Source organism: Ahaetulla prasina, chromosome 8 (genome assembly GCF_028640845.1).
Source record: "Ahaetulla prasina isolate Xishuangbanna chromosome 8, ASM2864084v1, whole genome shotgun sequence".
NCBI lineage: Eukaryota > Metazoa > Chordata > Lepidosauria > Squamata > Colubridae > Ahaetulla > Ahaetulla prasina.
In genome coordinates this window covers 9,953,116-9,979,391 of record NC_080546.1, presented here as the reverse complement: position 1 = coordinate 9,979,391, position 26,276 = coordinate 9,953,116, and the positions used below count along the sequence as shown (strand labels likewise).

Here is a 26,276-nt window from a genome sequence, read left to right as displayed (position 1 = left end):
CACTCTGAGGCCAGCCAGAGGTGGTATTTGCAGGTTCTCTGAACTACTCAAAATTTCGGCTACCGGTTCTCCAGAACCTGTCAGAACCTGCTGGATATCACCCCTGCCCTCAATGTCTTTACTATTTTATCATTTTGCCAAATTCTTGAAAATTCAGAAGTTTGGGTCCTGCTCTGCAGCCTGAGATTGTTCTAGAGGAGGCGTGGCTTTAATAGCATTAGGTCACATTTCAATGTTTTCAGTAAACTTCTCCTTTCTCTCCTATTATCTTATCTTTTCTCTTTCAAAATTTTGAAACCAGCTGATTTTTTAAAGACAGTGTCTCTGCCCTCCAGCTTCAAGGACTGTGCTACTCCGATCAAAAAAACAACCGAATTGTCCTGCAAAAATCCTAGCTTTTCACCCCATGCACTGAGATAAGATTGGAGAACTGCACATTAGACGCTTGTCATGGTGCTAGGCCTTTGTTGTTTTTAATGTTTTAATGTGTTTAGTTTTATGGCTTTAATTGGTATGTTCTTATAACTTTTGATTGGGAGCGGCCCAGAGTTGGTGGCATAAATGAGAAAGAAAGAAAGAAAGAAAGAAAGAAAGAAAGAAAGAAAGAAAGAAAGAAAGAAAGAAAGAAAGAAAGAAAGAAAGAAAGAAAAAAAAAAAAACAGGTAGGAAGGAGAAAGGAAGGAGAAAGGCAAGAAGAATATGGAAAGGAAGGGAGGGAGGAAGAGAAGGAAGGAAGGAAGGAAGGAAGGAAGGAAGGAAGGAAGGAAGGAAGGAAAGAAAGAAAGAAAGAAAGAAAGAAAAAGAAAGAAAGAAAGAAAGAAAACAGGTAGGAAGGAGATAGGAAGGAGAAAGGCAGGAAGAATATGGAATATCTCTCTCTCACTTTCTCTGTCTCTCTCTCTCTCCTTCCTTCCCTCCTTCCTTCCTTCCTTGGAAATCTGCAACTATGGAAAGCGGGGGAATGAAGCAGCAAACTGGGCGTGGGGTCGGGGAGAGAGGGAGAGAGAGAGAAAGCGGAGAAAATGAGAAAGGGAGAGAGAATGAGAAAAAGGGCGAGAGGGGAAAGAAAGAGAGAAAGAGGGAGAAAGAGGGAGAGGGAGAGAAAGAGAAAGAGAGAGAGAGAAAGGGAGAGAGAAAGGGGGGAGTGAGAGAAAGAGGGAGAAAGAGAAGGAGAAAAAGGGAGAGAGAAAGGGAGGGAGGGAGAGAAAGAGAAGGAGAAAAAGGGAGAGGGGGAAGAGAGAGAGAAAGAAGGAGAAAGAGAAGGAGAATGAGAAAGAGGGAGAGGGAGAGAAAGCTAGAGAGAGAAAGGGGGGAGAGAGAAAGGGGAGAGAGAGAGAAAGAGGGAGAGAGAAAAAGAGGGAAAGACAGGGAGAGAGAAAGAAAGAGAGAGAAAGAAAGAGAAGAAGAAAAAGGGGGAGAAACAGAGAGAGAGAAAGGAAGAGAGAAAAAGAAAAGACGGAAAGAGAGAGAGAGAGAAAGAGAAAGAAAGGGAGAGAGAAAGAGGGGAAGAAAGAGAGAAAGAGAGGGTAAGAGAGAGAGAGAGAGAAAGAGGGCGAGAGGTCAGGAGGACACGGGACCTCCCCCCACCAGCTGATCCAGGCTGAGCTCATCCCGAGGCGGCGCCAAGGCCGCTTCGGAAAGCGAAAGTAAGCATCGGGGGTGGAAAGCGCCGCTCCGTTTCCCGGCTTCCCTCCGCCCCTGGGAACCGGGAGGTGCCCGTTTGGAAGGAGGAGGAGGAAGAGGAGGCGGCTCCACTGTCGCCACCCCCGGCACTCTCTCGGGCTGGGTATCTTTGCGCTCTTTTCTCCCCCCGGCCTAGTGGCGACTCGCGGGCTCTCTCGGCAGCGATGAAGCGCTTCTGCCTTGTCACGCTGGGCTTGCTGGCGCCGGCCTTCCTGATCGCCGGCATCGCCCTCCTGGCGGCCCACATCATGGAGAACCTGGTGGACGGTCAGATCAAGGAGGTAAGGAGCGGCGAGAGGCGCGCATCTGCCCGGGCTGCCATCCCCGGCCGGGAGGGCGGATCGCCTTAAGGAAAGGTTGCATCGTCTCCTTTGGGTGGGGAGGCCCCCTGGCACCCATCCTGTGCCTCCCCCCCTCCCCCCGTGCCACACACAGATCCTGGGGCTTAAGGAACGGTTGCACCGTCTCCTTTGGTGCCAGGGGGCTGGAGGCTTCCTTCCCAACCCCTTGGTACCCATCCTGTGCCTGCCCGTGCCAAAGATCGTGGCTCTTAAGGAACAGTTGAATTGTTTTCTTTGGTGCCAGGGGGCTAGAAGCCTCCTTTCCCGCCCCCTGGCACCCATCCTGTGCCCGTCCTTGCCAAAGATCGTGGCTCTTAAGGAACAGTTGAATTGTTTTCTTTGGTGCCAGGGGGCTAGAAGCCTCCTTTCCCGCCCCCTGGCACCCATCCTGTGCCCGTCCGTGCCAAAGATCGTGGCTCTTAAGGAACAGTTGCATTGTCTCCTTTGGTGCCAGGGGGCTGGACTCTGGAGGCTTCCTTCCTAACCCTCTGGTACCCATCCTGTGTCTGCCCGTGCCAAAGATCGTGGCTCTTAAGGACTGGTTGCATTGTCTCCTTTGGTGCCAGGGGGCTGGAAGCCTCCTTTCCAGCCCCCTGGCACCCATCCTGTGCCCGCCCGTGCCAAAGATCGTGGTGCTTAAGGAACGGTTGCATCGACTCTTTTAGGTGCAGAGGCTTCCTTCCCAGCCTCCTGGCACCCATCCTGTGCCCGTCCCCCTGTGCCACACACAGATCATGGGGCTTAAGGAACAGTTGCATAGTCTCCTTTAGGTGCAGAGGCTTCCTTCCCAGCCCCCTGGCACCCATCCTGTGCCCGTCCCCCTGTGCCACACACAGATCATGGGGCTTAAGGAACAGTTGCATAGTCTCCTTTAGGTGCAGAGGCTTCCTTCCCAGCCCCCTGGCACCCATCCTGTGCCTGCCCGTGGGGCTTAAGGAACGGTTGCATTTATCTCCTTTGGTGTCAGGGAGCTGGAGGCCTCCTTTCCAGTCCCCTGGCTCCCAAACTGTGCCCGCCCACTGGGGTACTGAGCTCCACGCCCTGTCCTGCACGATCCCGACAGATGTGTATCCAGCGCCTGTGTGGGAAGCCACCACCCCTGCGGGGGGGGGGGGGAGGAGCCCTTCGTAACCCTTTGCCCCCTGCATTTCTCGATCAGCCGATCTCCCCTTAAGGGTTGCAGGCTTGCAAGGACTGAAAAGGCAGCCGAACTTCTGAATGCGGGGCTGTTGTTGTTTTTTTTAAAATTGATACGTTTCTCCAGAAGTGAGAAAGCCCAGGCGAGACATTTTCACATCAAAGAGAAGGGCAGCTGTTTGGGAGGGGAGCACATGCCATCGGGAATGAACTGTTAGGGCAAGAGTGAGAAAAGATCTGGGTTTGGCTTCGGCCCAAGCAAAGTGCTCAAACAAAGTCCCGTATAATTAGCAGCTGTAGTAAGTAGCCAGGCCTTGAGATTGTGAAACGGGCTCCGAAGATTTAATGGTTTAAACGAAGAGATGGGAAATCCAGGTAGGCAGTCAAGGATGTCCTGGAGTTGGATTTTGCTTTATACAAAACGAGTCTAGAATTTGTAGTTTCAGGGGTGAACGTGCCTGACTTGCCCACACAGATCTTAACAACTTGTGGTGAGGAATAAACAACAACAACAACAATTTGGGTGCAGTTCTGGAGTTAATCGTCTGCCTCATCCATGATAGAATAGAATAGAACAGGGGTAGACTTTTTATACCTACCGCCCACTTTTGTATCTCTGTTAGTAGTAAAATTTTCTAACTGCCCACCGGTTCCACAGTAATGAGCCATGTATCGTCGCCTGTGCATGCCTCTCACGCATCGTGGATTGGGTTTGGGTGGGGGGGGCTACCAGCTCTGATTGTCAGTTACAGCTGGGTTGTGTGTGTGGGGGGGAGATGCGCAAGCTATTCTGGGACAAGACTCTTGTTTGCGGTCACACTATACTGCCATTTAGTTTCCCTTATGTAACATGAACTAAATTTATGCACGGGCAGTACAAATAGTATATTTTCAGAAATTTAAATTGTCAGGGGGAATTTTATGAAAACCTAATGAAAATGTTTTTAAAAAATGCTATGAAATTTTTTTTTTAAGTCAATTAAATTAAAAAAAAGAAAAGTGCTTCAGTATCGGACAAAACCCCTACCGCCCACCATGAAAACTGGAACGCCCACTAGTGGGCGGTACAGACCAGGTTGACTACCACTGGAATAGAATAACAAGAGTTGGAAGGGACCTTGGAGGTCTTCTAGTCCAACCCCCTGCCCAGGCAGGAAACCCTACACCACTTCAGACAAATGGTTATCCAACATCTTCTTAAAAACTTTCAGTGTTGGAGCATTCACAACTTCTGCAGGCAAGTTTTTCCACTGATTAATTGTTCGAACTGTCAGGAAATTTCTCCTTAGTTCTAAGTTGCTTCTCTCCTTGATTAGTTTCCACCCATTGCTTCTTGCCCTGCCCTCAGATGCTTTGGAGAATAGCTTGACTCCCTCTTCTTTGTGGCAGCCCCTCAGATATTGGAACATTGCTATCCTGTCTCCCCTAGTCCTTCTTTGCACTCATGATATTACTTCATTTATTAAATCAGATCATAATTATGTTTACCTTTAAGCCAAGAGTGGCAGAGAGCTTCCCAGATATTTAACCTTGTACAATAAGTTCACAAAACTAGAAACATGGTTTTCTCCGGAGATTTTAAACTACAAGTTGTGTTTGCGTTGGTGTGGCTGAACCGACACAAGATTGGGAAGGGCTGTGTTATGTTCCTTCTGCCCCCTGCCAGCAAAGTCTGTTTTAGTTGACATCTCGGCCTACAGTGAAAGCCACCAATAGTCGTTTGGCTGAGTTCCCAGTTCCAATCGGATGTCATAATTAGTTTCTGAATGCTCCGTTGTAGGGAGCACATGCAGAAAATTAAAGTATCTTAGAAGAAAAAGAAAAACTTATTTCCGATAGAAGAGGGTTGAATTGCGGGGGCCTTGATGCTCGCTGAGCTTGGCTGTTTTCTTGAAGACGTTTCATGACTCAACTGGGTTACATCATCAGCGTTAATAGGCGGTGTGGTTTGCTCTCATTTTATACACAAGCGGCTTGGGCTGTTAATGTTGGTGGGAGTGAATTTGGTAAGTTCCTTGATTGGGCTGTTATAGTTTTCTGACAAATAAGCTAACAGTAATTAACAGCCCGGTCAAGGAATCACCAAGTCCATTCCTACCAACACTGGCAGGGGAAAACAATTACTATATAAAGTGATCAGATGATCTAGCCCTACTCCCTTACTGGCACTGATGATGTTATCTAGTTTGGTAATGAAACGTCTGCAAAAAAAAATCAACCGACCTCAGAGAGCGCCAAGGACCCCACGAAAGCTTATTCCCTAGTGAGGTTTGTAGGTAGAGTCACAATTTGTAGTTTTCATAGATCTCTTTTCTAACTGCTGCATTGAGTGTGTAAGTTTTAGAAATATGGATATTATCAAAGTGATAGCAGTGTTCCAACATCTGAGGTGCTTTGAAGAATAAGTTGACACTCCCCCCCTCTTCTTTGTGACACAAAGAAGAGGGGGTCAACCTATTCCTCAAAGCACCAGAAGGAAGAACAAGAAGCAACGGATGGAAACTAATCAAGGAAAGAAACAACCTTGATTAGGGCCGGGTTACTTACGGGACCGTCTGCTGCCACCGATTGCCTCTCACAGACCCGTGCGCCTCTCACAGGGAAGGACTTCTCAGGGTGCCGTCGGCCAAGCAGTGCCGACTGGCGACACCCAGGGGAAGGGCCTTTTCTGTGGGGGCTCCCACCCTCTGGAACGAACTTCCCCCAGGACTTCGCCAACTTCCTGACCTTCGAACCTTTCGCCGCGAGCTTAAGACACATCTGTTTATTTGCGCAGGACTGGACTAGAATTTTAAATTTTGAATTTGGTTTTAATTGGGGTTTTTATTACTTTTATTGCTATTTTAAATATTCGGCCTTACTTAATAAGTTTTTTAATTCATGTTTTATTCTGTATTTATATGTATGTTTTTATCAGGCTGTAAACCGCCCTGAGTCCCTTGGGAGATAGGGCGGTATAAAAATGTGAATAAATAAATAAATAAATAATAGAACTAAGGAGAAATTTCCTGACATGGAGAACAATTAACCAGTGGAACAACTTGCCTCCAGAAGTTGTGAGTGCTCCATCACCGGAGAGTTTTTTTAAAGAAGAGATTGCGTAACTATTTTTCTGAACCGGTATAGGGATTCCTGCTTGAGCAGAGGGTTGGACTAGAAGACCTCCAAGGTCCCTTCCAACTCTGTTATTCTTGCCTCCATGTACAATGGTATGCTCTGCTTTTGCTAGAAGTTCATTGCTTTTTTAATTTTTCTTTTTGCCTTTTCTTCTTTAGAGTGTGATGTTAAGAAACAATTCAGAAACTTTTAAATTCTGGGCGAACCCTCCGACACCCCTTCTCCTCCAGGTCTATTTTTTTAACTTGACCAATCCTTTAGAAGTGCTTCAAGGGGAAAAACCAATTGTCAAGGAAGTTGGCCCCTACACCTACAGGTAAGGTGACTTGTTTCATTTTCAATCTTTCCCCCCCCCCCATGTTTTATTTATTTTATTTATACATCATTCAGTTTTCACCAAACAGTGTGCGGTCTGGGTACAGTTATGTTTAAGTAGTCATAATACAAAGCTTCATTGTAATAGTCATCACCATAATATTGATAATGTAATAACAGAATAATATAATAACAATAATACTTAACACCATCTTCTTTAACAACTCTCCACTTTTAACATTTCCTCTTTTTATTTCTCTTCCTTTCTAACTTCTGTTTCTGTTGTCTAACCATTGATAGAATATACTATTCAGTTTCTTTATAGAATAGAATAGAATAGAATAGAATAGAATAGAATAGAATAGAATAGAATAGAATAGAATAGAATAGAATTTATTGGCCAAGTGTGATTGGATACACAAGGAATTTGTTTTGGTGCATATGCTCTCAGTGTACATAAAAGTAAAAGAAAAAAAATATCTTCATCAAGGTACAACATTTACAACACAAATGATAGTAATAGTAATAATGATAATCCTTAATAGTAATGATAATGATAAACCTTACTAGTAAGCGTTCATCTATCCATTTCTGCACATTCTAATATTTTCTTAATTACATTCCCCTCAGATGGGATCTCATCATTTTCCCATTGTTGCGCAAATACAATTCTAGTTAAGGTTAATATATGCAAGATCAAATATGTAGTCTTTTTTATCATTTTCACTTCATTTACAACCTTATACCGGGGGTTTAGTAGAGAAGGTTTCCAACGGAAAGTTGCCAGGAAGGAATGGAAAATTTGGAGGTAGTTGTGAGCTTCTGTTTCTCGAAGAAAAGAGCTTGCTATTTGCAGTAGACGGTAGAGGTGGGATTTGTAAAAGGCATGTTTCTAGCCCTCATGAATGTATGTGGTGAAGTTGCAGGGAATAGATTGTGAGGGAGAGCATCAAGATCATGAGAAGTGATAGCTCCACTTTAATACCACACTGGTGAGACCACACTTGAAATACTGCGTCCACTTCCGATCACCACAATACGAAATAGATCCTGAAACGCCTAGAAAGTGTACAGAGAAAAGCAATAAAGAAGATCAGGGGACTGGAAGCTAAACTGTATCATGAATGGTTGAAGGAGCTAGGTATCTATTGAAGAGAAGGATTAAGGGAGGATAGGATAGGATAGGATAGGGTAGGATAGGGTAGAATAGGATAGGATTTTGTCACTTTAAATCAAAGATCTCCAAACTTGGCAACTTCAGCTCCCAGAATTCCTTCGCCAGCAAAGCTGGCTGTGGAATTCTGGGAGTTGAAATCCACAAGTCTTAAAATTGCCAAGTTTGGAGAGCCCTGCTTTAAATGAACACTAAGCAGCATACATTAAAATGAAATTTCATTTGCATTCAGCTCTCAAAAGATAACATTTATGCATACACCCACATAACAGACACATATCCAACGGAGAGGGTGCGCAACTTGGGTGTCCTCTTGGATGGGCGACTATCGTTTGACGATCATTTGGCGGCCGTCTCCAAGAGGGCCTTCCACCAAGTACGCTTGGTGCGCCAGTTGTGCCCCTTTCTTGACCGGGATGCCTTATGCACGGTCACTCATGCCCTTGTCACTTCCCGCTTGGACTATTGCAATGCTCTCTACATGGGGCTGCCCTTGAAGTGCACCCGGAGGCTGCAGTTAGTCCAGAATGCAGCTGCGCGGGTAATAGTGGGAGCAACTCGTTGCTCCCATCTAACACCAATCCTGCGCAGTTTGCACTGGCTTCCTGTGGTCTTTCGGGTGCGCTTCAAGATTCTGGTTACCACCTTTAAAGCGCTCCATGGCTTAGGACCCGGGTACTTACGGGACCGCCTGCTGTTACCTTTTGCCTCCCACCGACCCGTACGCTCACACAGAGAGGGCCTTCTCAGGGTGCCGTCCGCCAAGCAATGTCGGCTGGCGGCCCCCAGGGGAAGGGCCTTCTCTGTTGGAGCTCCTACGCTTTGGAATGAACTTCCCCCTGGTTTATGTCAAGTGCCTGATCTTCGGACTTTTCGCCGTGAGCTGAAAACGCACCTATTTATTCAAGCGGGACTGGATTGAAATTTTATTGGGGTTAGTTATATTTTAAGATTTTAAATTGTTTTAATATTTCGGCCACATTATAATATGTTTTTTAATTTCTTTTAATGTTTATATAGTATTTTTACTTGGCTGTACACCGCCCTGAGTCCTTCGGGAGAAGGGCGGTATAAACATCGAAATAAATAAATAAATAAATAAATAAATATATGACACAGAGAAACATCACAGTCTAGTTCGAATGTATACATATACATGATGAAAAAAAAGGAATCCAGCAAGTTTGCCAGATGGATGGCATAAGGAACAAAGCTGCTACAGAATCTAGCAAAGCTGCTAGAAATACTTTGAAACCTCCTCCCAGAGGGGAGCAACAGAAACAGGCCCTGAAATGGATGTGTGGGGTCTCTAACGATGCTTATAGCGCATAGCGCTTATAAGCAATATCCTGAATAACAGGAAGTGAGCTTCCTATAATCTTCTCCGCTGTCCTCACCACTCTCTGTGTGGACTTTCTATCTGAGGCACTGCTGCCACCAAACCAAACTGGGATGCAGTTTATTAAAATGCTCTCAGTCGTGCCTTTGTAAAAAGTGGTCAGGACAGAAGGAGAAAGATATGCTTTCCTCATCTGACACAGGAAATGCAGATGCTGGTTTGCGCACTACGTATGAAGAGACCAAGTCAGATTGTTAGATGCCCTCTTCTTTGTGGCAGCCCCTGAGATATTGGAACACTGCTATCATGTCTCCCCTAGGCCTTCTTTTCATTCAACTAGACATACCGAGTTCCTGCAACTGTTCTTCCTATGTTTTAGTCTCCAGTCCCCTAATCATCTTTCTTGCTCTTCCCTGCACTCTTTCTAAGTCTCAATATCTTTTTTACATCATGGTGACCAAAGCTGGATGCAGGATTCCAAGTGTGGCCTTACCAAGGCCTTATAAAGTGGTATTAACACTTAACGTGATCTTGATTCTATCCCTCTGTTTATACAGCCTAGAACTGTGTTGGCTTTTTTGGCAGCTGCTGCACACGGCTGGCTCATATCTAAATGGTTGTCTACTAGGACTCCAAGATCCCTCCCACAATTACTACTATTGAGCAAGGTACCACATATATGGTACCTGTGCATTTTGTTTTTCTTGCCTAAATGTGGAACCTTACTTTTTTTCACCATTGAAGCCTCCAAGTCTCCTGCCCGCCCACCGATTCAACCCTCTTTCCATTCTGCATTGCCAAGCAGACATTCCCAAGCTCGATTGCTTAGAATATTCCAACCACGAATATTTTTTTGCAATCTCTCCTGTGCTTAGATAGCAGTTTCCTCAGCCTGGGAATCAGGGATCCTTGCCTCTTCGTTGGTTTCAGTCTGCGTGCTTGGCAATATGTCGCAATATGCATTGTGAATTAACGTGGCCGTTCCTTAACAAATAACAGTCGTAATTTCCAGATGCAAATCAAGGGTGTGCGTTATATGTGTGTAACGTGTTGGCTGCGCTCAGGTTGAGTTCACGGATTGTGTGGCTGGTTTGTTTGTAGCTCAGTTTGCTTCGCAGAGCTGGTCATCTAGGTCCGTAAACCATGGTTTATAGCAGGGGTAGTCAATCTTCTTATACCTACCGCCCACTTTTGTATCTCTGTTAGTAGTAAAATTTTCTAACTGCCCACCGGTTCCACAGTAATGCGCTGTGTATCATTGTCTGTGCATACCTCTCGTGGATTGGGGTTGGGCGGGTGTGTGTGTGTGCAAGCTACCAGCTCTGCTTGTCTGTTACAGCTGGGTGGTGTGGGGGGAGATGCGCGAGCTATTCTGGGACGAGGCTTTTTTGTTTGCGGTCGCACTATAGCGCCATTTAGTTTCACTTACGTAACATGAACTAAACCTATGCGCGGGCGATACAAATAGTATATTTTCAAAAATTTAAATTGTCACGGGGAATTTTATGAAAACCTAATGAAAGTGTTTTTAAATAATGCTATGAATTTTTTTTTAAAAGTCAATTAAATTAAAAAAAAGGAAAGTGCTTCGGTATCAGACAAAACCCCTACCGCCCACCATGAAAGCTGTAACACCCACTAGTGGGCGGTAGGGACCAGATTGACTACCACTGGTTTATAGCTTAGCACAGGAGAATATGCTCCATCCTATAATTGAGTCAACCAGGTTGCCCTGGTCTCACTGGAAAAAAACACACAGGTGAGGATCAGTGGTGGGATTAAAAACTTTTTACTATCTGTTCGGTGAGCGTGGCTTGGTGGGCGTGGCATGGCATGGCATGGTGGGCGTGACAGGAAAAGGATATTGTAAAATCTCCATTCTGTCCCCACTCCAGGGGAAGGTTACTGCAAAATCCCCATTTCCTCCCGATCAGCTGGGACTTGGGAGGCAGAGAATAGATGGGGGCAGGGCCAGTCAGAATTTTTACTACCGGTTCTCCAAATTACTCAAAATTTCTGCTACCGGTTCTCCAGAACTGGTCAGAACCTGCTGAAACCCACCTCTGGTGAGGATGTGTTTTCAGCACTCTTCTGCCCCTGTCATACCGGTAGTCCTCAACTTAGAACAGTTCATTTAGTGGCTGTTCAAAATTACAACTGGAAAAAAGCGACCGTTGCAACATCCCCCATGGTCACATGATCAAAATTCAGACACTTGGGAGGTGACACATATTTATGCCGTTGCAATGTCCCGGGGGTGTGTGTGTGTCACGTGATCCCCCTTTTGCAGCCTTCTGACAAGCAAAGTCAATGGGGAATCCAGATTCACTTAACAACCATGTTACATGGGCCGCGGTGTGGCTCAGGCTGTAAGAAGCCTGTTATTAAAAAACACAGCTGCCTGCAATTACTGCAGGTTCTAGTCCCACCAGGCCCAAGGTTGACTCAGCCTTCCATCCTTTATAAGGTAGGTAAAATGAGGACCCAGATTGTTGGGGGGGGCAATAAATTGACTTTGTAAAAATATACAAATAGAATGAGACTATTGCCTTACACACTGTAAGCCGCCCTGAGTCTTTGGAGAAGGGCGGGATATAAATGTAAATAAATAATAAAAAAAAAAAACTCCCTTAACAAATGCAATGACTCTCTTAACCACTCTGGCAAGGAAGGTCGTAAAATGGGGCAAACTCACTTAACAAATGTTTCCCTCAGCAACATAAATGTGGGGCTCGTTTGCGGTCGCAGCTCGCGGGCTACCTGGACACAACAGACCGAACTTCCTGAGATCACGCTGCCGAAATTTAGCAACAAAATGATGGAATACAGGTAGACCTCAACTTACAACCATACATTTTCTGTTCCTAAGCGAGACGCTGGTTAAGTGAGTTTCATCCTGTTTTAGGACCTTTCTTCCCACCATTGTTAAGCGAATCCCTGCAGTTGTTAAGAGAGTAACATAGTTGTTAAACGAATGCAGCTGCGCGGGTGATAGAGGGAGCTACGCGTAGCTCCCACGTAACACCGCTCCTGCGCAGACTGCACTGGCTACCTGTGGCCTTTCGAGTGCACTTTAAGGTGTTGGTTACGACCTTTAAAGCGCTCCATGGCTTAGGGCCTGGGTACTTACGGGACCGCCTGCTGTTACCTCATGCCTCCCACCGACCCGTACGCTCTCACAGAGAGGGACTTCTCAGGGTGCCGTCCGCCAAACAATGTCGGCTGGCGGCCCCCAGGGGAAGGTCCTTCTCTGTGGGGGCTCCCACACTCTGGAACGAGCTTCCCCCGGGTTTACGCCAAATACCAGACCTTCGGACCTTTCGCCGCGAACTGAAGACACATCTTTTTATTCGCGCAGGGCTGGCTTAAGTTTTATCGATTTTAAATTTCTTATTATTAATTTTAAATTGGGGTTTTAGTTTTTTATATATTTTAAAGTCTTAGGCTGATTATAATAAGTTTTTTACTTGCATTTTAAATTGTATATTGTATCGTTCTTTTTTACTTTTGCCTGTACACCGCCCTGAGTCCTTTGGGAGAAAGGCGGTATAAAAATCAAATCAAATAAATAAATAAAATAAAATAAATAAATAAAATCTGGCTTCCCCATTGACTTTGCTTGTCAGAAGGTCGCCAAAGGGGATAGCATGACCCTGGGACACAGCAACCGTCGTAAGTACGAGTCAGTTGCCAAGCATCTAAATTTTGATCCCATGAGCACAGGGATGCTGTAATAGTCGTGTGTGAAAAACAGTCATAAAATGCCTTTTTTCAGTGCCATTGTAACTTCGAATGGTCACTAACCGAACCGTTGTAAGTGGAGAACTGCCTGTAGAATGTTTTTGTTCATAGTAGGGAAGGGGTGTAAAATTCAAAGCCCGGGGGGCTGGATCTGACCCATGGTGATGGGGTGCTTAGAACTAGCTCGCAGGGCCGCCCTGGAAACAGCGAAGGACCAGCCAGCGGTGCCTCTGCCTTTGAAAACGGGGGCCCCGAGCTCCGTTTTCGGCTGGGACGGCCTCCTGCAACCCTCTGCCAACAAAAACAGAGCTCGGGAGGCAATGGGGAAATCTTCCATGGGTTGCTACCAGTTCGCTGCCTGTACATGCGCAGTGTATGCCAAATGCGTGCTGCGCACATGCTGTGCACGTGTACAGTGCGCATCAAACGCGCGCTTCGCGTGGAAAAAGGAGCCGTTTGAAGATAAGTAGAACAGCAAGGGGAGGGGGAACAGCTGTGCCGTGCAATTTAGATTTGCTAGAAAACAGGATTTCCTCTTTCTAGCGAATACAAATCGCGCGACATAGCTGATCGTCGGAAATACTGGTTCAGACGAACTGGTAGCTTTTTTTTAAACTACCGGTTCGCCCGAACCAGTAGCTTTTGTTACTACCGGTTTGCTGAACCAGTAGCTTTTATTACTACAAAAGCTACTTGTTACTATCGGTTCACTCGAACCGGTGCGAACCGGTAGCATTTCACCCCTGTCAGGAGGGCCTGTGGCAGAGGGTTGCAGGAGGCCGTTGCAACCAAAAACGGAGCTCTGGAGCCTTTTTTCAATGCCAGAGTGCTCGGGCCCCCACAGGCACCCCCGACATGAGTGATGTCGAGCTGGCCACGCCCCACCCAGGTCAAACACAACCCTGATCTGGCCCTCAATGAAATCGAGCTTAGGGCATTGCTTTTTAGTATCGCTTCAGCTCCTGCTCATCTTGGGTTACCTCCCGGAGGGAAAGAGCAAATAATTCTATTAGAGACTTGACTAAATCCTAATGGTTCATCAGATCAGTGGTCTAATTTAAGGCAGCTTTATCTGCTGGACATCTGTGCAAATTTTCTTCAGGTACAAGGACACCATGCCAGCTAAAAGATGACCAGTTGGAATTGCGAAAGCAGTGGCAAAAAAATCTTCTTTTCTGGACTTTTCCGTACCTTGTTCAGTTATCCTGGTTTGCTCTGACTTGCCAAGTCAGAATGACCCTGAATTTCAATAGGAAATGCAGGGGACTGAAGTCTTCTTTGTATTTGCAAGCTGAAATAGTTCTTTATGTAGCTTTTTTTATTTTTTTTATTTTTTTATTTTTGCTTGGGCTGCTTTTGCTGGGCTGAAAGCTGAGATGCCTGCCCTCTTTGTCAAGTAAAATTGCCTTTGTTAGCTATGCAAAATAGATAAACAAGAACATTTTTGCTGTATTTGCTGGATCTTTTTTTTTCTTTTAATCTTTTTTTTTTTTTTTGCCTCTAGCAAAAGTTTTGGAGGGGGAGGATAAATCCCATCCAAAATCTCACTAACGGTGATAATTTCCTCCGCAAATTTCCAAATTTGAACCCAGCATTGTTTTTCCTCCTTTTGCAAAATTTCTTGGCTGGGAAGCTACATTTTTTTACAACGACGTCATGTTTAGAGGAAGCGCCTGGGCTTGTTAACAGTTTAATGTTATTTGCAAAGTTGAGCAGATTTTTTTTTTTTTAATGCAGGTGACCTTCGTTGAAAAACAGCAACTTCAAGACTCCCCTTTTATTCTTCTGGTTTTATTAGATTTTTTTATGCAGCCTTTATTACTAAGGCAGCACTCATACATAATACTCCTCCCTCCTATTTTCCCCACAACAATAATCCTGTGAGGCAGGTTGGGCTGAGAGAGAGGGGTACTGATCCAAAGTCACCCATCCAGCTTCCATGCTTAAGGTGGGACTAGAACTCACAGTCTTCTGGTGATTGGCCTAAAGTCACCATCTGCCTTTCATGCCTAAGGCGGGACTAGAACTCACAGACTCCTGATGATTGGCCCAAAGTCACCATCTGCCTTTCATTCTTAAGGCAGGACTAGAATTTACTGCCTCCTAGTAATTGGCCCAAAGTCACCATCTGCCTTTTGTACCTAAGGCGGACCAGAACTCACAGTCTCCTGGTGATTGGCCCAAAGTCACCATCTGCCTTTCATGCCTAAGGTGGGACTAGAACTCACAGTCTCCTGGTGATTGACCGAAATCAAGTAGCCAAGTTTGAGATATGCTAATTTAAAGCAAAGTATAGAGATAGAATTTGCAGAGAAAACCTTAACCTCGACTTTCTTTACAAGTTGGATTTTATATGATTTTAATTTGAAAAACGTTGGCGGTAGAAAACGGCATTTCTCTCTCTCTCTCTCTCTCTCTCTCTTTTTGTCAGGGAGTGGAAATCTCGACGGGACATACACATCCTGGAGAACGGCTCAAAAGTGTCTTCATTTCATCCAACCACTTACTATTTTCTGCGAGAGCTGTCCGTGGGTGACCCAGAAGTGGACCGGATCCGGACAGTCAACTTGCCCGCAATGGTAAGTCTTTGAGATTTACTGGTTAGCAAAATGTGACCCACTCATCCATCCCCCCAAAAAAGACTTCGTGTGATCTATTTATTGGGTTGACTTCGATTCTGGGCTAAATGAGGACCCTTGTTCTGTAGGATTCTGCAGCGGTTCATAAACATCTGGACCAGTGGTGGGATTTAGCCAGTTCGCACCTATTCAGGAGAACCGTCTGTTAACTTTCTAAGCAGCTCCGAGAACCGGTTGTTGGAAGAAATCTTATTTTGTTTTTCCCCACTTTACAAGGCTAATCCTGTAAGGAAGGCAGGAAGGAAACATTCTGGTGGTGTTTCTAGCCTTATCTTTATTGCCCTGCTTACAGAAACTGCCTCTCTGGTTAACCCTTATTACATTGTAACAGCTAAGGCGAAGCGCCCGTTGACGTGAGTGACAATGAGTTGGCCACGCCCACAAGGTCACACGGCCACCGAGCCACCCCTACCCAACTGGTCATTAGGGCAGAAAACTGGTTGTTTAATTATTTGAATCCCGCCACTGATCTGGACCGGTCTGAAAAGCTGAGCTTATCGATTCAAAACTCTGCTCCGGTGTGTTTGAAATCAGAATAAAACTAATTTGTAATTTGGGTTCTGCAGAGCTGTAGAAGGGCCTTTTTCTAAGTGGAAAAAGAGAGAAAGAGGGGTGGACTTATTCTTCAAAGCACCGGAGGGCAGGACAAGAAGTCGCGTGTGGAAGCTGATTAAAGAGTAAAATCCTACCTGGAGTTAAGGAGAAATTTTCTTATGGAGAAAACAGTTAATCAGTGGAACTGTTGTGCCTCGTCCGCTTTCCCCGCAGCCAGGCCCATCTTATCTGCTTCCGAACGCTGAGGAATGTCCTAGCATGCCTCCCGGCCCCAGCCCTGGCTCCATGCCCAGACAGGCCGAGGAGGAAGAAGTGCCTCCAGCCCCCAGCTCTGGCTCCATGCCCAGGCAAACGGAGCAACTAGACCCCTCCCCCTCCCCCACAGCATGTGAGCCTGAGGAAGGTCAATTACCAACAGCTGCAGACTGGAGTGACCCTCGCTTCAGGAGAATTGATAGGCGGCGTCAACAGAAGGAAGGGAGGGGCAGGCCTGGATAAGTGCTGAGTCATGGAGCCACACCCCATGGCCTATATAAAGGATCTGCTTTCTGGCATTCTCTGAGTCAGGCCAAGTCTACCTTATCTTGCTGAAGTCACTTTCTGGTCTCCTGCCTGCCTTGAGAACTTTGCTAGGACTTTGGCAGAGCTGCAGAGGCACGCCTGATTCGGATTTCCCTGACCCGGCCGTCAGCGGAGGAGTGGGACACGACAGGAACAGCTTGCCACCAGAAATTGTCAGTGCTCAATCACTGGAGGTTTTTAAGTTGTGGGTGCTCCATCACTGGAGGCTTTTGAGAAGAAATTGGACAGCCATTTTTCTGAAATGGGATAGGGCCGTGATGGCGAACCTGTGGGCGCGCACGTAGTCGCCAGCTGCTTTTCTTGTTTCCAGCATGCACACGGACGCCTGCCAGCTGGCCTTCACAGGCGCCGGGAAAACAGCCTGAAGAATGGCTAAAAAACAGACCATTTGGGGGGCTGTTTTCGGGTTTTTCTGAGACTGTTTTCCGGGCTATTTTTTGGACTGTTTTCAAGGCCGTTTTTGGGCTGTTTTCCAGGCTGTTTCCCCTCAGCGATAACAGTAACAGGAAGAAAAATACAGGAAGGCCTCGACTTACGACCACAATTGAGCCCAACATTTCCGTTTGCTAAGTGAGAGTGGTTGAGTTTTGCCCCGTTTGATGTTCTTGCCGCAGTTGTTAAGTAAGCACTGCGGTCGTTAAGTTAGTAACCCGGTTGTTAAGTGAATCTGGCTTCCCCGTTGACTCTGCTTGGCAGAAGGTCACAAAAGGGTATCAAATGATCCCAGGGCGCTGCAACTGTCATAAGTACGAGCCAGTTGCCAAATGCCTGAAACTTTGATCATGTGACCGTGAGGACGTTGCAACGGTTGTTAAGTGTGAAAAACGGTCATATGTCACTTTTTTTCAGTGCCGTTGCAACTTTAAACGGTCCCTAAACGAACGATTGTAAGTTGGGGACTACCAGTAATGTCGTGTCCCACTCCTCCGCTGACGGCCGGGTCAGGGAAATCCGAATCAGGCGTGCCTCTGCAGCTCTGCCAAAGTCCTAGCAAAGTCCTCAGGGCAGGCAGGAGACCAGAAAGTGACTTCAGCAAGATAAGGTAGACTTTGCCTGACTCAGAGAATGCCAGAAAGCAGGTCCTTTATATAGGCCATGTGGTGTGGCTCCATGACTCAGCACTCATTAAGGCCTGCCCCTCCCTTCCTTCTGTTGCCTCCGCCTATCAAGTCTTCTGACGCGAGGGTCACTCCAGTCGGCAGCTGTTGGTAATACACCTTCCTCAGGCTCACATACTGTGGAGGAGGGGGAGGGGTCTAGTTTGCCTGGGCATGGAGCCAGAGCTGGGGGCTGGAGGTATTTCTTCTTCTTCAGCCTGTCTGGGCATGGAGCCAGGGCTGGGGGCTGGAGGTATTTCTTCTTCCGTGTTCGGAAGCAGATAAGAAGACCCCGGCTGAGGTGAGATTGGACGAGACACAACAAGTAACCAATAAAAGCCTCTTGTTACAGATAACAATTTCATAATAATAAAAAGGTCTTAATGTGCCTTAACTTTTTGCTTCCTTCATATCAGACGGCCATGAATATGGCTCGGAGAACGTCTTTCAGTTTTCCTGCGGAACTGTTGCTTTTGGCCTACCAAGAAGACTTGTTCACCATCCATACGGTTGAAGAGATTTTATGGGGATATACGGATAAGTTTCTGAAGGCGGTACACAAGTTTTTCCCCAGCGTCGATCCGGTTTTCGGCTATTTTAAACAGGTAAAACGTTTTGTCGCCAAGGGGTAAATTGGCTACCCTTCTCGTGTCTTTAACAGGGACGCGGCGACTCAGTGGCTAAGACGCTGAGCTGGTCGATCGAACGGTCGGCAGTTCGGCGGTTCGAATCCCTAGCGCCGTGTCACGGGGTGAGCTCCCGTGACTTATCCCAGCTTCTGCCAACCTAGCAGTTCGAAAACACATAAAAAATTGCAGGTAGAAAAATAGGGACCGCCTTTGGTGGGAAAGGAACAGTGTTCCGTGCGCCTTTGATATTGAATCATGCCAGCCACATGACCACGGAGACGTCTTCAGACAGCGCTGGCTCTTCGGCTTTGAAACGGAGGTGAGCACCGCCCCCTAGAGTCGGGAACAACTAGCACATATGTGCGAGGGAAACCTTTACCTTTACCTCATGTCTTTGCATTTAGTTGGTGCATGTTTTCTTTCACCAGCGGCCTGCTTGCCCGCTGCTTGTGGCCCGGTTTTGAACAGGCTGCAGCCCGCTAGTGGTCCGGGGATTGGGGGCCCTGCAATAGAGCTTAACGTTCTTTTTTCCTTCCTCAGCTTTCTATCAAAGTCCTGTGCTACCTTACAAGTATGAAAATACTTATCTAGGCAGTCTTGGGTGCTCCTGATGAATATTGTTTGAGGATTGTTACCCCTGCTGTTTTTTTAAACAGGGCAGCGATTAAAACATGCTGTGCTTGTCCAATATCCTATAGACTCGGATGTCTCCTAGATATTCTGCTTATTAGCATCTCATTATGGCTCCCCGTCTCTTTTAAATGAGAATAATGGTGGCCTTTCGAAATAGCTGATTGCCACTGTCTTTTTTTTCCTCAGGGTTGGGGTTTTTGTTTTCGGTTTTTTTTGCCCTTAAGCGGAGCAGTTGCCTAAGGGAAACTGCAGTTGTGCTGATAAATGTACCTCAGCTTTCCTTTGCATGATAAGAGAATAATAACAGAATTGGAAGAGGTCTTGTGGTTCCAACCTCCTTCCAACCTCCTTCTATACCCACAGGTGGCATGCAGAGGGTGTCAAACTCTATTTCATTGAGGGCTGCAGGGTTCTGTTTGACCTCAGGGGGATGGGGTGGGAGTGGGCAGCTTAACATTACTCGTGTTGGGGGTGCCTGTGGCAGCCTGAGCACTCTGCCCACGAAAATGGGCTCCCGGGCTCCGTTTTTTGTTGCGACGGCCTCCTGCAACCCTCTGCCAGCGAAAACAAAGGAATGCCCATGGCCTTTCCGAGCTCTGTTTTCGCTGGCAAGGCCGGTCCTTCGCTGTTTCCAGGTCAGGCCCGTGGGCCAGATCTAAGCACCTCGCGGGCAGGAGTTTGACACCCCTGCTCTGGAGTCTCCAGACTCATTGGCAGAACCATGACCTCAGGACCTTGTGAAAGAATGTCAGAAGTGAGGACCAATCTTATCTCCTCAGGGATGTGGTTTCAAAGGGAGGGAGCCACCACAGAAAAGGCCCTTCTTCCTGCTCCTACTAGATGGGCTTCCTTAAGAGATGGGATTCGTAACATTCCTTGCCTCCTCAATCTGGTGGGTCAGGTAGATAAAACCGAGAAAAGAAGTCCTTCAGATAACTTGGTTCCAAGCCATGTAGAGCTTTGAAGGTGACAGCCAGCAGTCTGAATTGGTCCCGGAAGCAAAATATATGAGGGAGGGGGTCCCTGCCACCTCTTCCAAGCATCACATAGTGGTATTAGTTTCTTCCTTCACCTGGGCAAAGGGGCTTACCAATAAACCATTTGCTTGGACTTCCCCAATTGCTTGGAATTGTCTGGGACCACTGTGTGAGAATACAGATTGTGCTTCAGGTGGATTGTTTATTTGACAGGCTGCAAATTTCCCCTTTATTTAAAACAAAGTTAATAATTAAAAAAAAAATCAGTAACAGCGCAAGAAGAATGGTTCTACATTGGCACCCGTCTGTGGAGGACTCTGAATGTTAATATTTGCTCCTCCTTGTAATAGGAAGAGTCAGCAACTTAGGATGTAGAAGAAGAGCCGGCAGAGCTAGAGGGCGGAGTAAAACATGTCATCAGTTTAGAGTTCTTGAGTTACCACAAGAGACCCCAGACTAGCCCTCCTTGAATTCCATTGATCCCTTATCCGACGCCAATTTAGTGCTGACCATTTAGTTGGCCAGATTCTTGTATATAGGCTTCAATAAATCATTAATGCTGCTACCTATACGAATCATCCTGATTCTTTGCACCTAATAAGTATACAGTTTGTTCCCATTGCTGCCTGAAAGTAAAAATCCTTTCTTGCTGGGTTTTTGTTTTTTTTTCTATATAGATGAACGCGACAGATGATGGCGAATATGTCATGTTAACTGGAGAAAATAACTACCTGGACTACACAAGAGTAATTGAATGGAATGGCAAAGAGTAATGTTTGTTCCTTCTTTTTTTCTTCTTCTTCACTGGTGTCCTTTTATCTCTGTGGCAGTACGACATTGTAATTCTCGCCTTACATTTTAATTCATTCATTTGATTTTTTTTATCCCACCTTCATTATTCTTTCTAAATAACTCAAGGGAGAGAACATCTCTGATACTCCTTTCCTCCTCCTGTTTTCTCCATGACAACAGTCTTATGAGGTAAATTGGGCTGAGGAGAGTGACTGGCCCAAAGTTACCTAGCTATTTTTCATGCCTAAGGCAGGACTAGAACTCACTGCCTCCTAGTGATTGGCTCAAAGTCACCTATCCAGCTTTCTTGCTTGAGGCAAAACTGGAACTCACCATCTCCTGGTGATTGGCCCAAAGTCACCTATCCAGCTTTCTTGCTTGTGGGAAAACTAGAGCTCACCATCTCCTGATGACTGGCCCAAAGTCATCCAGCTAGCTTTCATGCCTGAGGTGGAACTAGAATGCACCGTCCCCTGGTGACTGGTCCAAAGTCACCCAGCTGGTGTTCATGCCTAAGGCAGAACTAGAACTCACTGTCTCTTGGTGACTGGCCGAAAGTCACCCAGTTGGTTTTCATGCCTAAGGCAGGAATAGAACTTGCCATCTCCCGGTGATCGGGCCAAAGCCACCCAGCTGGCATTCATGCCTAAAGTGGAACTAGAACTCACAGTCTCCTGGTTTATAGGCCCAGCCCTATAACCCATTGATCAAACCCCCTATTCTAAAAACGATTCATTAGATTCAGTGGATTTCCCAAACATTCTTAATAGTTTAGGTTTTTTTAAAAAAAAGTTTTCGATACTGCTCTTTTGGTTCCATGGGCTAAAGCTCCCTACTTCAGACTCAAATCTCGATAAGAATGTAAGAATTCTTTCGTCCTCGTTGCCTCTGATTAAGTACAGAAAAAGTAGGGAGGTGCTTCAAGGAACAAGGCCTCTTATCTTTTGGCAAGTTGGGGATTGGGAAAACCCCATTATCACAATTAAGAAAGAAGGTGGCTTGGGAAAGAATTTATTCTGTGAGTGGGTTTGTATTAGGGATTGCCGGTCGTTTTATTTTCCCTGTCTTGGAAAACCTCAAGTTTGTAATTAGATCACAAACTTTGCTTTCACAAGACTTTGCCTGGTCTGGGGTTGTTTGGATCAGACCGCTCTGTGGAGAAGTATCAGATCTTGGATAAAAGAGGCCTTTTGATCTTTGGCCCAGCAAAGGAAAATCTCTTTATGTCATAAAACCTAATCCTTGATTCCATCTGATCTCTTCTCATGATAGCAAGCTAGACTGGTGGACAACACCCAGCTGTAACATGATCAACGGAACAGATGGAGAGACATTCCACCCACTGCTCTCCAAAGATGAAACACTCTATATCTTCTCCACAGATTTCTGCAGGTAAGAACAGCAACACACAATTTCGTTTCAGAAACAGTCTTGGCACGCGAGATGCCCTGTTTAGCATTCAGGTTCTTGCACAGCGGTTGTCGTGTCCCACTCCTCCTCTGACGACCGGGTCGGGGAAGTCCGTATCAAGCGTGCCTCTGCAGCTCTGCCAAAGTTCTGTCAAGAGTTCTCAAGGCAGGCAGGAGACCAGGATGTGACTTCAGCAATCCAATTTAGAATTTGCCTGACTCAAAGAATGTCAGAAAGCAGATCCTTTGTATAGGCCATGGGGTGTGGCTCCTTGACTCAGTACTTATCCAGGCCTGCCCCTCCCTTCCTTTTGCTGACGTCGCCTCTCCACTCTCCGGAAGCGTGGGTCCCTCCAGCCTCCAGCTGCTGGTAATTCCAGCTTGTGACTGGCTTCACACTCCCCAGACTCACATGCTGTGGGGGAGGGGCCCAGCTGCTCCGTTTGTCCGGGCATGGTGCCAGGACTGGGGGCTGGAGGCATGTCAGGCCATTCGTCTTGCTCGGTCTGTCTGGGCATGGTGCCAGGACTGGGGACTGGAGGCATGCCAGGACATTCTTCGGCACTATCAGCGTCCGGCAGGAGACGAGAGGGGCCCGGCTGTGGAGAGGGGGGCGAGCGAGGCACAACAGCATTATAGGGATGTCAGTCGCAGTGTTTACATGGGCTTCGTTGATTTTGAAAAAGCATTCGATAAATAAGATAAACGAACTATTACAAATCCTGAAGCAAGAGGGACTAGATGACAAAGACATCTGAATGATAAAGAATCTATATTGGCATCAGGTAGCAAATGTGAGATTAGGCCAAAAATACTCAGATGCAGGGGTGGAATTTTTTTTTTACTACCAATTCTGTGGCTGTGGCTTCATGGGCATGGCTTGGTGGCAGGAGAAGGAAATCTCCATTCCCACCCCACTCCAGGGGAAGGATACTGCAAAATCTCCATTTTTTGCAGACAAATTGGCCATCGACAGGCACACACGGATAAACAATATTTACATATCATTCAAAAGAGACAATAAAAAACCCAAAACGCAACAAAAAGACCAAAATCCCCCTTCGTCAGCAACCAACATCCATATGAGCAGAGATTAAAACCAAGATTAATACTAGACCAACAATCAAAAAATACCCCAGTGAAGAAACTACCAACGCAGACAAACAAGCTAACAGCAAATCATCAAGAACATTCCCAACAGTGACAGGGCAGGCCACTAGCGCCATGATGGCGAACCTATGGCACATGTGCCACAGGTGGCCCGCAGCGCCATCTCTCTGGGCACGCAAGCCGTCGCCGCAGTTCAGTTCCGCCACGCATCCGCGCATGCCTCCCGCTGGCCAACTGGTCATCAGGTCTCTGCCGGCATGTGGGGAGGCGGGGTGTGTGCAGGGGGTGTGGCGCGCATTGCATTTTGGGGGTTTGGGCGCACGTGCTTTGGGCACTCAGTTTGCACTCAGTCCACTGCACCAGCATATAAAAATAAAAGCAAACCCTTTTAGCAATGATGATGATACCTAGTTTGGTAACGCAACGCCTGCAAGGAAACTTACCAAGCTTTGAAAGCACCAAGGACCCCTGAAGCCATTGTGGCTTGTAAAACATGATATAAACACTGAGGGCAGTGACCTTTTTGCCATTGTATGCCAAAAGTGGGGGGAGCATGGGGTGGGGTCGCGTATGTGCGTGCCCACACCCATAAGTGTATGTGCCCCACGCCCATGCGCATGTGTGCGCCAACCCCTGCGCATGCGCACGCCACTCCCTTGCACTCCTCCCGCTTTTGGCACACTATGGCCCGGTAGGCCCGTTTTTCCCTTTCTCCAGGCTCCAGAGCCTTTCTTGGAGCCTGGGGAGAGCGAAAACAGCCTTCCCCACCCCCATGGAGCCCCTCCGGAGGCCGGAAAGTGCGTGTTTGCCGACTTCCAGTGGGATCAGAAGGCCCGTTTTTTGCTCTCCCCAGGCTCCAGAATCTTTCTAGGAGCCTGGAGGGCGAAAACAGCCTTCCCCACTCCTCCGGACCACTCCGGAGTCCTCTGGAGCCCGGAAATGGCCCATTTGCTAACTTCCAGTGGGCCTAGAAGGCTCAAAAATTAGCTGACCGGTGCATGCTGGAGCTGAGCTTGCGTACCCACCATATGTTCGCCAGCACAGACTTGGGGCTTTGCATGCATTCAAGCGAAAGCAAACTTCATAGGATGTGCCAACCTGGGTTATCTCTGCAAATTTACATGCCTTAACCAAAACTGACTTTTTATATTATCTTGTTCTTTTCCAGATCCATATATATTAACTTTGAGGAAGAGTTAACGGTTTTGGGAATTCCAACTTACCGGTTTACATCTCCCTTGAAATTCTTTGCCAATGTCTCGGTTAATCCAGATAACGCTGGCTTTTGCGTCCCCGCCGGACACTGTACGGGAGCTGGAATCCTCAACATCACAGGTTGCAAACAAGGTAAGTGAGTCACAAACTAGAGGGAGTGTAAGTTCTTTTTAACGGGTAGTCCTCCATTTACGACTGTAATGGAGCCCAGAAGTTCCGTCGTATGTCATGTTGTATAAACCGCAGTGGCGCGGTGGTTAGAATGCAGTACTGCAGGCTACTTCTGCTGATCGCCGGCTGCCAGCAGTTTGGCAGATCGAATCTCACCAGGCTCAAGGTTTGACTCAGCCTTCCATCCTTCCGAGGTGGGTAAAATGAGGACCCAGATTGTTGGGGGCAGTAGGCTGACTCTGTAAACCGCTTAGAGAGGGCTGTAAAAGCACTGTAAAGCGGTGTATAAGTCTACTTGCTATTGCTATGAGGGTTGTAAGTCGAGGCACCCACATGACCGACCCAATGTTGTCATAATTTTTGCAGCTCTCACTCAATAGACACTGTGGTCATGAAATGGACACATGGACATTAAGCAAACACATGGTCTGCAATGGACTTTTTTTGGGGGGGCTGGAAATCACAAGCAAATGGTAGTTTCTGACAAAGCACCTCCCCCCCCACACCTCCCCCCCCAGAAAATATAGCCACATGACTGTGGGATGCTGTAAATTGCCGTAAATGCAGACTGGCTGCCAAGCACCCAAAATGCAATCATGTGACCACAGCTGGGGGAGGGCATCAGAATTTTGAAACCAGGTCATAAATATATATTGTTATATATATACTTATAACAATATTGTTTTATTATAGTTATATTCTTTTATCTAGTTTCCTAGTATGATCTATGTTGTTTGCTTATTTAGTATCCTATGACTAACCGCCAAGTGTTGTATCTTATGATTTATGATGAATGTATTTTTATGACTATGATCGTGATTGATCGCTTATAGCTTCTATGTACAATGAGAGCTTATGCACCAAAGACAAATTCCTTCTGCTTCCAATCACATTTGGCCAATAAAGAATTCTCTTCTCTTCTCTTCTCTTCTCTTCTCTTCTCTTCTCTTCTCTTCTCTTCTCTTCTCTTCTCTTTCCCTCTCCTCTCCTCTCCTCTCCTCTCCTCCCTTCCCTTCCTTTCCCTTCCCTTCCCTTCCCCTGTCCTGTCCTGTCCTGTCCTGTCCTATCCTATCCTGTCCTATCCTATCCTGTCCTGTCCTGTCCTGTCCTATCCTATCCTATCCTATCCCATTCATATCATATTTTCTATTGTATTCTATTCTATTCCTTTCCATTCCATTCCATTCCATTTCTATTATTCCTATTCCACTCCACTCCACTCCAAATATTCTATTCTATTCTATTCTATTCTATTCTATTCTATTCTATTCTATTCTATTCCATTCTATTCCATTCCATTCCATTCCATTCCATTCGATTCTTACCTTTCTGGAAGTCTGCCGTATTTCAAAAAGTTGCTAAGCAATCGGTCGTAAGTCAAGGACTACCTTTGCTTCTAGCCAGGATGGCTGAAAAAAATGCTTGTCATGGATTCACCCCTCTGGACCCCTCTTCAGATGCAACTTCAGAGGGGGGGGGTGGAGTTTGAGTCTTTGCTGTGTGTGGTGTGTGTGTTGTGTGTGTATGTGTGTAGCTTGACCCCTGATGACACAGATAAATCTCTAGGTGACCTTAACCACCCTCTAAAAGGATGCAAATGACCAGCTGTCTTGCAAGGAG

At 46.5% G+C, this 26,276-nt stretch overlaps 1 protein-coding gene across 2 annotated transcripts in view; it reads left to right on the top strand.

The window, feature by feature from the left end:
* Window positions 1–1,629: 1,629 nt before the first annotated feature.
* The window catches only part of SCARB2 (scavenger receptor class B member 2), a 43,393-nt gene continuing 18,746 nt past the window's right edge, over window positions 1,630–26,276 (top strand). The window contains exons 1-7 of one of the 2 annotated variants that reach the window (XM_058193466.1): window positions 1,630–1,964; window positions 6,437–6,594; window positions 15,279–15,426; window positions 18,137–18,325; window positions 20,637–20,728; window positions 22,024–22,143; window positions 24,439–24,617. In XM_058193466.1, the coding sequence (XP_058049449.1) occupies window positions 1,848–1,964; window positions 6,437–6,594; window positions 15,279–15,426; window positions 18,137–18,325; window positions 20,637–20,728; window positions 22,024–22,143; window positions 24,439–24,617 (1,003 nt within the window). In that variant the 5' untranslated portion in view covers window positions 1,630–1,847. The remainder of the gene's footprint in view (window positions 1,965–6,436; window positions 6,595–15,278; window positions 15,427–18,136; window positions 18,326–20,636; window positions 20,729–22,023; window positions 22,144–24,438; window positions 24,618–26,276) is intronic. The other variant, XM_058193465.1, reaches the window with a different exon arrangement.